General features: G+C 42.2%; 1 protein-coding gene across 2 annotated transcripts in view; it reads left to right on the top strand.

Moving 5' to 3' along the window:
* Positions 1 to 8,409: 8,409 nt before the first annotated feature.
* Positions 8,410 to 11,684, top strand: part of LOC138209906 (major histocompatibility complex class I-related gene protein-like) — an 18,075-nt gene continuing 14,800 nt past the window's right edge. For both annotated transcript variants that reach the window (XM_069168714.1, XM_069168713.1), the window contains exons 1-2: positions 8,410 to 8,549; positions 9,162 to 9,428. In XM_069168714.1, the coding sequence (XP_069024815.1) occupies positions 8,498 to 8,549; positions 9,162 to 9,428 (319 nt within the window). In that variant the 5' untranslated portion in view covers positions 8,410 to 8,497. The remainder of the gene's footprint in view (positions 8,550 to 9,161; positions 9,429 to 11,684) is intronic.

The following is an 11,684-nucleotide window of genomic DNA, read 5'->3' as shown; positions in this document are numbered from 1 at the left end:
CTGCTCTGCTGTTCAATCTATTTATGTGATTTTGAATAATGATATGGAATTAGGATTACTGGACTTTACCCATACAGAAGCTTTTGTTGTATGATTGAATGTAAAACTATGATATATTGTACCTGTAGGTTTACAGATCAATATGACGTAATAAACATGTGTCTCTTAAATCCTGATGTGTGTCTCCTCATCTGTGACCGGACACTAATGTGAATATCTCCTGATTTTATTTGAACAATTACACAAAGAAGAGTTCTCACTGAGCAACTTTCTTTTATTTTGTTAATGTACACGCATTTTTTTTAGGTGATTCTTGCAACACACTCAAACAAAGTTGGGACGGGAGCAAAATAAGAGTGAAAATTTCATGAAATATAAGTTACACTGTTTAGAAAACATAAAACAGGTGAAATAAAACCAGGTGAGGATATAGTTGTATATGAAAAAAAAGAACGATCCACAAAAGCCTCAGTGTTTGCAAGCAAAGTAGAGTGTGAGCCACATTATGTGGGTCTGCACAGCATTTTTATCCCTCGTCCTTTGTCCCTCATATTGAGACGATGTCCCACATTTTGATTTGGCTCCAGTTTGTAAAAGTCGACACTGCAGGACAGACGCTTCTCTAAAAATCTGGACGTGCAGCTGCAACAAAGACTCTGAAACCAAAAGATGATTCCTGGACAGATGAGTAAACAGCAGCTGAAGTAAGTTGTGTTTTTATCACACTGCAGCACTCTCAAATTATTCAGGTCAGCACCCTGGTAGGAAGCTGACACTGCATCAGACCGTTTACTGTGAAACTTCAGCTTCCTTTTATGCTCAATATATTCACTTCTTGTAGGAGTTTGGAAAGCTGCATTCAAATAAAATACACGTGTTTGAGTCTTTCACGTGCTAACGGCCTGTAACCTGCATAATATATTGTGTTTTATGTTTGAAGTCGGATGGAAATCTAAACGTTAAACGTGTCCCACACCGGTCCCACATTGTCCCACACAAACATCCTCTTTGCTCCACATTTGGTTTGTTAGGATCTGGTCACCTTAAATCAAAGATGGGTCGATGCTCACCACTTCTTGAACAACCTGGTGAGTGAAGGAGCCAAATGTGCTGCAAACAACCAGAATTCAGTTGTAGTTCACTGTGTGTACGTTGGGTGTCGCTGTGCTGGTTTCTAGACCTCGGCTTTACACGTAGTAAAGTCTCTGTTGGGTTCTATTATTTTGATGTTGTGATCTATTGTTCTCCAGAGAAGATGTTAAAGCCGTGTTGTTTGTATATAAGAAATGATTTCATAAAAAATGAATCATAAGAAAGGTCAGTGTTGTTGTCGCGTGTTTAACCCCGGAAGGACAAAAAAGGTGTTTTTGTTGAACGACTGTGGCGCTAAAGTAGTTTAGTGTTGCTGCTGGTTGTGTTGATTTCTCACTGGATACTGGACATGAATTCTCTGATGAAACGACCAACAAGGATTGTGAATCAGTAACGGAAGGAACAGTCTTCATATTGTTGACTCGACACAACGCGGAGTACTAATGAATACTAATTCAGGTCAACATGTCAACATACAATACAACTACACAAGGCCATCACAAAAAGTACATTTTATATCAGAAAAGGAAGAAAGACTAGAAGCTGAAAAGACAAACCTTTTACCAGAACTTGAATGCAGTCGGCCTGGTTTAAACATGTACAATGAGAAGTTCCTCAAACTCACCGCTAGATGGCGCCCTTTACCAAACAATAGTCAGGTAGGACTTGGTCAGGATGTGCTTCGGTTTGGTTTAAAATGCAGATTGTTTATTTGATATTTGAACTCTACTTGTATTTATTTTTATGCATTGTATCTGTTCTCATGCATCTCGTTTATTTTCTGTACTTTTAAATTGTTCCTTTATATCTGTTTTTATGTGGAACACTGCATGTAATTCTCATGTTGTAAAACTCTTTATTGTATGAAAGGTGCCATACAGATAACGATTATTTTTTTTTATTATTATTATTATTCGGTTCCTTTGCAAACAATGTCCTGCAACTGAGTTTTATCATGACTGCGGTTGGAAAATGTGGTTACTGTTCGTTAAGTAGCCTACAAATGATTTTCATTTGACCAAATGGGATATTTCAGCAGTTTTTATAGATGTAAAACCAGCTGTTCACTTTATTTATGACTTTCAAGCCTTACATGACTGAAGTTACACTGATCTTCTCCTGTGATTGTTTTTCTAATTGAGGATGAATGTGGCAACACAAGAAGGACAAGAAGGCCTGTCGGGAAGAAACATTTGCAAATCATACCAGATCTGTGTCAGAAACACAAAAACGAAACCTAATTCCGACTTGTCCTGTGATTTCCCAGAAAGCAGCACAGAGAGATGTGCTGCTTTCGGCCCAGTGGTGGCGCTCTAACACAACACTGCTACTGACTATCCTGCAGAGGCCACCATCATCACTTCTCCTGGAGCAGCAACAAGACATTAGTTCACAAAGTTGTATCCTGGCTGTTTCAGATCATTAAAGTTGTCATGGTTCATAAAAAAAAGAAAAGAAGCTCTACACAAACATGATCAATTCACATTCAGGAGATCATTTCTGCCCGCTGCAATCAGACTATACAATAACTCACCTCTGGCCAAATCCATCACACAACAATAACACCGTTGCACTGCTGTTTGTTTGTTTGTTTGTTTTAATTCATTTCACTGTTGTTTAGTTCAGATAATTTAATATTATTCTATTTTTATTTGTATATAATGTGCATTTAAAAACAATTTAAGAAGTGATTAAATGAAGCAAATTGCTGCGTTTCAAATGATGTACTTCCCTCAGTGTGCTCACGTGTTTGGACACTCTCACGTGTTAGGACACTCTCAGGTGTTAGGACACTCTCAGGTTTTAGGACACTCTCAGGTGTTAGGATACTCTTAGGACACTCTCAGGTGTTAGGACACTCTTAGGACACTCTCAGGTGTTAGGATACTCTTAGGACACTCTCAGGTGTTAGGACACTCTTAGGACACTCTCAGGTGTTAGGACACTCTCAGGTGTTAGGATACTCTTAGGACACTCTCAGGTGTTAGGATACTCTTAGGACACTCTCAGGTGTTAGGACACTCTTAGGACACTCTCACGTGTTAGGACACTCTCAGGTGTTAGGACACTCTCAGGTTTTAGGACACTCTCAGGTGTTAGGATACTCTTAGGACACTCTCAGGTGTTAGGACACTCTTAGGACACTCTCAGGTGTTAGGACACTCTTAGGTGTGAGGACACTCTCAGGTGTGAGGACACTCTCACGTGTTAGGACACTCTCATGTGTTAGGACACTCTCAGGTGTTAGGACACTCTCAGGTGTCTTCCTATTCTCCTCTTCCCCCTCCTCTTCTTCTTCTTCCTCTCCACCTCCTCTTCTTCTCTTCCTCCTCCTTTCCCTCCTCCTTTTTCTCCTCCTACTCTTCTTCATCTTCTTTTCCTCCTCCACCTCCTTTTCCTGTTCTTCTTCTTCTTCTTCTCCTCCTCGTCATTTCCCTCCTTTTCCTCCTATTCTTCCCCCCCATCTCTCCTCCTCTCCACCTCCACCTCTTCCTCCTCCTCCTGCTCCTCCTCCTCCTCCCTTTTGTGAGTTCCCCAGTTCAGACCATTTGCTCCACTTCCTCCTCCTCCACCTTCTTCTCCTCCTCCTCCCCCTCCACTTCCTCCTCCTCCTCCTCCCTTTTGTGAGTTCCCCCGTTCAGACCATTTGCTCCACCTCCTCTCTGCGGCTCCATCAATGTGACCCATGTGATCTTGTGCAGAGGATTGTGGGTAAGAACATCCAGAGTAGCATGCTGGCCTGCAGCCTGCAGAACAGGACCAGCTGTAGTAGAACATCCTGGTACCTTTGTCTTCCTGAACTTCACACACTATGACCCTGTACCAAATGTCACACACTTCTTCCTCCTCCTCTTCTTCTTTCTCCTCCTCTTCTTCCTCCTCCTCCTCTTCATCTTCTCCTCCTCTCCTTCTTCTTCTTCCTCTTCCTCCTCCTCTTCTTCTTTCTCCTCCTCCTCCACCACCTCCTCTTCTTCTTGTACCAAATGTCACACTTTTCCTCCTCCTCCTCCTCCTCGTCCTCCTCTTCTTCTTTCTCCTCCACCTCCTCTTCTTCTTGTACCAAATGTCACACACTTCTTCCTCCTCCTCTTCTTCCTCCTCCTCCTCTTCATCTTCTCCTCCTCTCCTCCTCCTCCTCCTCCTCTTCTTCTTTCTCCTCCTCCACCTCCTCTTCTTCTTGTACCAAATGTCACACTTTTCCTCCTCCTCCTCCCCCTCCACCTCCTCTTCTTCTTGTACCAAATGTCACACACTTCTTCTTCTCCTCCTCTTCTTCTTCTCCTCCTCCTTTTCTTCTTCTTTTTCTTCTTCTCCTCCTCCCTCTCCTCTTCTTCCTCTTCTTTCTCCTCCTCTTCTTCCTCCTCCTCCTCCTCCTCTTCATCTTCTCCTCCTCTTCTTCTTCTTCTTCCTCCTCCTCCTCCTCCTCTTCTTCTTTCTCCTCCACCTCCTCTTCTTCTTGTACCAAATGTCACACTTTTCCTCCTCCTCCTCTTCTTCTTCTCCTCCTCCTTTTCTTCTTCTTCTCCTCCTCCTCCTCCTCCTCTTCTTCTTCTTTCTCCTCCTCCTCCTCTTCTTCTTGTACCAAATGTCACACTTTTCCTCCTCCTCCTCCTCTTCTTCTTTCTCCTCCTCCTCCTCCTCCTCCTCTTCTTCTTCTTTCTCCTCCTCCTCCTCTTCTTCTTGTACCAAATGTCACACTTTTCCTCCTCCTCCTCCTCTTCTTCTTTCTCCTCCTCCTCCTCCTCCTCCTCTTCTTCTTTCTCCTCCACCTCCTTTTCTTCTTGTACCAAATGTCACACACTTCTTCCTCCTCCTCTTCTTCTTTCTCCTCCTCCTCCTCCTCCTCTTCTTCTTTCTCCTCCACCTCCTTTTCTTCTTGTACCAAATGTCACACTTTTCCTCCTCCTCTTCTTTGTCTTCTTCTCCTCCTCCTTTTCCTCCTCCTCCTCTTCTTCTTTCTCCTCCACCTCCTCTTCTTCTTGTACCAAATGTCACATTTTTCCTCCTCCTCCTCCTCCTCTTCTTCCTCCTCCTCTTCGTCCTCCTCTTCTTCTTTCTCCTCCACCTCCTCTTCTTCTTGTACCAAATGTCACACTTTTCCTCCTCCTCCTCCTCCTCCTCCTCCTCTTCTTCTTCTCCTCCTCCTTTTCTTCTTCTTCTCCTCCTCCTCCTCCTTCTCCTCCTCTTCTTTGTCTTCTCCTCTTCCTCCTCCTCCTCTTCTTCTTCTTCTCCTCCTCCTCCTCCTCCTCCTCCTCTTCTTTGTCTTCTCCTCCTCCTCCTCCTCCTCTTCTTCTTTCTCCTCCTCCTCCTCTTCTTCTTTCTCCACCTCCTCCTCCTCCTCCTCCTCCTCTTCTTCTTTCTCCTCCTCCCCCACCTCCTCCTCCTCCTCCACCTCCTCCTCTTCTTCTTGTACCAAATGTCACACTTTTCCCCCTCCTCCTCCTCCTCTTCTTCTTTCTCCTCCACCTCCTCCTCTTCTTTGTCTTCTTCTCCTCCTCCTCCTCCTCCTCCTCCTCCTCCTCCTCCTCTTCTTCTTTCTCCTCCTCCTCCTCCTCTTCTTGTACCAAATGTCACACTTTTCTCCTCCTCCTCTTCTTCTTTCTCCTCCACCTCCTCCTCTTCTTGTACCAAATGTCACACTTTTCCTCCTCTTCTTCTTCCTCCTCCACCTCCTCCTCCTCTTCTCCTCCTCCTCCTCTTCTTCTTCTCCTCCTCCTCCTCCTCTTCTTCTCCTCCTCCTTTTCCTCCTCCTCCACCTCCTCTTCTTCTTTCTCCTCCTCCTCCTCCTCTTCTTCTTGTACCAAATGTCACACTTTTCCTCCTCCTCCTCCTCTTCTTCTTGTACCAAATGTCACACTTTTCCTCCTCTTCTTCTTCCTCCTCCACCTCCTCCTCTTCTTTGTCTTCTTCTCCTCCTCCTCCTCCTCCTCCTCCTCCTCCTCCTCCTCTTCTTCTTTCTCCTCCTCCTCCTCCTCTTCTTGTACCAAATGTCACACTTTTCTCCTCCTCCTCTTCTTCTTTCTCCTCCACCTCCTCCTCTTCTTGTACCAAATGTCACACTTTTCCTCCTCTTCTTCTTCCTCCTCCACCTCCTCCTCCTCTTCTCCTCCTCCTCCTCTTCTTCTTCTCCTCCTCCTCCTCCTCTTCTTCTCCTCCTCCTTTTCCTCCTCCTCCACCTCCTCTTCTTCTTTCTCCTCCTCCTCCTCCTCTTCTTCTTGTACCAAATGTCACACTTTTCCTCCTCCTCCTCCTCCTCTTCTTGTACCAAATGTCACACTTTTCCTCCTCTTCTTCTTCCTCCTCCACCTCCTCCTCCTCCTCCTCCTCCTCCTCCTCCTCTTCTTCTTTCTCCTCCTCCTCCTCCTCTTCATCTTCTCCTCCTCTCCTCCTCCTCCTCCACCTCCTCCTCCTCTTCTTGTACCAAATGTCACACTTCCCTTTACTCACTCTCAAATGAAGCTCTCAGATATTCGTGCTCTGACTTGTGTGGTCCTTGAATATTGACGGGTGGTGTTGTCTCCAACCACAGAAATATAGGAGCTGTTTCTGAAAACCCGGTTAATATTTAGATGTTGATCTGGTGTTTATTGGCGCTTAATCTCTTCAAAGCATCCAAATGTTTGTTTTAAAGATGTTGTAGGTTTCCTAGTCTGCCTGCAGGAGGCGCTGTCACACTGACAGCTCAATGGGAAACCCAGGTATTGATCAGCAGTCAGCAGGAAGAGCTTCTGTCCACCAGACTTCTAACCACAGTGTCATAAACAATATGAGTCCAGCTTTATTAAATCCTGTAAATAAAGGATTTAACACAGACAGTATTGCTTTGATTGTATAACATAAATAACACCGTCCCAGCTGGAGAAGTCCAACTGAAACTCTACACCGGCGATCAAGTGCTTCAGAAACATGGAGTGAGAATTAAAATGTAAAGAGTACCAAAGCGAGAGCGAGTGAAAATCAGCATCAAGTGTTCAAACATCAACAGTGGCGTTAAATTTCTGTGCAGTCAGCAGTTTTCAGCGTCCACAGCTCCACATGAGGTCAGGAGGTTCAGCCTGTCACTCAGAGCTGATCTGATCTGATCAGGAAACAACTTCTTTCACTCTCTTTCTGCTTCGGTTTTATTTCTTCTTCACTCTGGCCACAATAAACACCCAACTTTCACTTTTGTAGTTTAACCCACATTTTTAGCGAGATGAGAGTATTGATCATTGAGATTTGATCGTTTTCAACATTGATGAGAAACTCTACAAAACAATAAGGAGGCCTTTGGATGTCTATGATGTCATTATCAAATAATTAAAATATGATTTGTTGTTTAAAGGTCTAGCACAGCTGGTTCTTGTGGTTTTCAGACTGCATAACGTTGATGATTGTACCACATTAAAAGACATTAGTCGTGTTTGTCAAATATATTTTTGGTACTCGGAGCAGTTCTCCTGGAAATCAACAAGTGCTTCAGCTACAATATAAATTCACGCTCGGTTAACAAGGTCACAACATTTGTCTCTTTTCTCACCAGTTAGTAATACATTGCATTTTATTTATTTGTTATCACCATGAATGGAAATCATTGCGTTTGCCTCTCAGATATTAAATCCTATAACTGTAACCTGCCTCAGCAGCAGGAAATAGAAAAACAACCTCATGTCCGGCATCAACAGAGGTGTTAGATTTGTCTTTAGCCAGGCACTTTTCAGCATACACAGGAGTCTTCTTGTTAGACAGAGTTTAACTGACCTGTTGTTGACTTTCCTAAATATTCATTTATAAGCTGTTTAATAATAAGCCCAACTGCACTGTGGCATCTCTGCTGCACGTTATTGCAAGTGGGAACCACAAGAGGGAGCAAGTCAGCACATTTCCTGTCGTGTCGGTCACGACCAGGTAACGACAGAAAGGACACTTATTTGTAAATATGTTTGTTAACCCAGGTCGATCAAAGAGGAATAGAAAACAATCAATGATAACACACCGTTTCATCCCCTCAAAATCCAAAGTACTGATCCGTAGCTTGTACTGACATCAAACCTTCCAGAAAATCAAATCATTTCAGATCATTACTTTACAAATCGTGCCACATCTGAATGATTCAGCATGACATGGACTATGTGCTGCAAAGTTAAACACCAATGTGCTCCGTCCTCATCTTTTACTTCAAGTTGTATTTCTTGTTTACTTTCGTTTACAACCTCAGTGAATAAGTTTGACCCAGATTTAAGTGACGCGGGACTCGATCTAAATTCTGATTGGCTCAAAAGAGGTTTAGTTGTGACGCTCCTCCGACCGTCACCTCAGTTCATCCCGGGAGTTGGTGCAGGAGGTCCTGCTGTCTCTCTCTCTGTGGACACCTCGCTGTGCTGATTACAACTTGGTTGGTCTGTTTTTGAGTGTCCACATCACAATGAAGGTCCTGGTGGTCCTGGTTCTCCTGGGAATACACAATGCTGCGGCGGGTAAGTCCGACTGTCTTGATCATTTGGAGGTGAACTCAGCTGGTCTACTTTTACTGTTGTGTCGCCGATTATAATCTGTAATTCCGGTTTGATCGAAAAACCGCGCGAAGTAATTAAAGTCAAATAAATACAGTAAAGTCGAGAATAGGCTGGCCTACTTTAGACATCTAAGTTAAGGAGATGTTGATAGCTATACAGTCTGTAGTTACACTTTCATTTTGTTTTCTTTTTTTGTTATCTTGTTTTATTTTTATTTTTATATAAACAGTAAATAAACATCAACACAGAGTTCGTCGTTTTTTTAGCATATTATTGTATTTTCCGCCACTCACTCATTTTCACGCCAATGTCCACTAACTAGAAACTGGAGATTAACTTTGATTCTTGTAATATTTTTTATACAAAATCATCAGAAATATTTAACAGTTCCTGAAGCTAAATTTGTACCCATAAATTAATGTTTGTGTTTACTGACTGTACAACAGAGATGATTTGGATTTCTTTCATGTACGTTCAGTTCTGTTAATTCTGTGACAGAATATAATGTTGTTCTGTGTTTTATAAAGTTGTGATTATTAAATCTGAACTGACAACATGATCTATTTCTTACAGTGACTCACTCTCTGAAGTATTTCTCCACTTCGTCCTCTCAAGTACCAAACTTCCCAGAGTTTGTGGCTGTTGGTTTGGTGGATGAAGTTCAGATGTTTCACTATGACAGTAACACCAAGACAGCAGCGCCCAAACAGGACTGGATGAAGAAAGCTGAAGATGATGATCCAAATTACTGGGAGGGGAACACTGCTAACTGTATGAATTCCCAGCAGATCAACAAAGACAACATTGAGATTGCAAAGCAGCGCTTCAACCAAACTGGAGGTTTGTTCATGTTTCACATTTTACTGTTTTATGTTGTTAATTTTTAGTGGGTTGTTAGTAATTGATATTTATGATGTGTTGTAGTAACACATGTGTGAACACACGTTGAAAATGTTTCATTCAGATCACAGATTTAAAAGATTTAACTGCACGACTCAAGAAATTTACTGCAGAACTCCAGTTTTGATTGGATTAACTTTATTTGACCACAGTGTGTCAGTGACTCAGTAAACATACTTTTCTTAAGTGGTAAAATATATATAGTCAATCAGTGGAAAATTAGTCAACAACACATTTGATCAATAATACATGTGAGTCCTTTATCACACAAAACTCCAAATATTTGCTTGTTCTTGTTTTTCAGAGACAGGAATTTTAAACTCTATTTATCAGTAATTGATTCATTAAAAAACATAATCAACGACTACAAGAACAATAAATTTGAACCCCAAACACGTCTTACAACTGCTGCAAAGTAAAAGTAGTCCACTAATAAAAAATAAAGAAATGTGTCATTCAGAAATGTGACTCAGCAAAACTTGTGAAACGCAAACAAATGTGATTTTGTCCTAATTTGCATCAAAGATCACATCTTGTCTTGTAGTTTATGTTTGTTATTTTTGGTTTGTATTCCTGAGTTTTTTCATCACATGTCTCACTTTTCAACAAAGAGATAAATGTTGGAGGGGCGGGGCTTCTCTCTCCTGGTTTCTATTCCTCAGATAAACTGTCACATCCTGCAAGTCGTTCTGGGAAGTGACCAAAGATCTGTGATGTGTTCAGTGTTCAGACAGCAGCACTCACTAAAAGTTGATATTCAAGTTATTTCCACCGTCTGCTTTCATCACTGATACATGAAACCTCACTCTGACATTAGATAACTATCACTCTTTAATATTATGGGTTTTCATGCTGTTTTATTAAAGATCTCCGACCAAACTGAAAATCCTCATCGGTGGAACAAAATGTCCAAATGTTCCTGTTTAGTTGAGAAATGCAAACAAATGAGTTTTGAGATGAGAGTCAGCGTGTGTTGATCAGTTTGACAGTCTGAGCTGGTTAAACCTCCGTTCAGTCCTCTCCTGCTCTCCTCCATCACCTCTTCTGTCTTTTCATGTTCACACTGTTTACCTGCTCTCAGTTCATTATTTCTCTGTTTCTGCTGGCAGACAAACAAATGAGCATCAACAGTGATTTAATTGAGGCTCATAAATGTTGATTAAAGCAGGAAAACTCCTGAACTGTTGTTCTGAGACACAGAAATGATGCTGTTATTCTCTACATTCATTAAAAACACACCTTTTCTCATCAATCTGTTTCTGGACACACTAAAATGACAGGAAGTGATTGTTAGCTTTTAGTCGACTCCATTTTAGTCCATGTTGTCAGGTTAGAGTTGGACTGCTGAGGCTGTAGGAGGATGTCCAGCAGGAGACATGAAGACATGAAGACATGAAGACATGATCCTCCTGTTAGTGACTGAACAAACAGTAAAAAGGAGAAAACCTGTTTTATTATCCAGCAGCGACAACAAAACCCAAAACTACATCAAGTGTCTGCTCACAGTGAAGCTCAGCCGTTAAAACAAATACTATATCCTCTCTGAAGCGTCATTTTCTCCACCTGAAACCAGAGTTATTTTCTCCAGATGGTATTAAACACATGTATAAAATATAATAACGGTGTCGTCTGGCTGCTCAGACAGAGTCCAGCGTCTGCAGCAGCTTTCTGTCACCTCTCAGCCTCTCTGTGATCACACAACACAGGTGTTGTTCTGCAGCTGTATTCACGTTTATTACGTCCGACGGCTTCACGTTCATATAAAATAGGGATTTAACAGCGTCTCGGCTCCACAGTGCAGAGTTACAGTTCACCTGGTTAGCGGCTAACGTTAGCATGGATGAGCCGCCATCAAATCACTGTTAATACTCATTCAGTTGTCTGATGACAGAAGCAGAAACATAATGAAGTGATAGCAGCTAAACTGAGTGTTTCTTAACATTCAGTAAGATTGTAGTTGATGAAGGAGAGCAGGAGACTGATCGGAGGTTCAACCTGCTCAGACTGTCAAACTGCTCTTCAACAGGTTTTGTTGGTTTTCTGAACTGAAGAGGAACCAAAGAAACATTGAATTATTTTCTCCTCTGATTATTCCTTTCAGTGTGGTTCAGAATCTTTAGCAACAAAACACCAAAACACATCACGTCCAACAACATTTCCAGATGTTCAGAGCGGACGTAGCTAAAGAGCCAACAA

Source organism: Embiotoca jacksoni, unplaced genomic scaffold (genome assembly GCF_022577435.1).
Source record: "Embiotoca jacksoni isolate LCO1_2020_lvr unplaced genomic scaffold, fEmbJac1.0.p SCAF_41, whole genome shotgun sequence".
Lineage (NCBI taxonomy): Eukaryota > Metazoa > Chordata > Actinopteri > Embiotocidae > Embiotoca > Embiotoca jacksoni.
The sequence above is the reverse complement of the archived record's forward strand: the minus strand, read 5'-3'. Positions and strand labels throughout refer to the sequence as shown.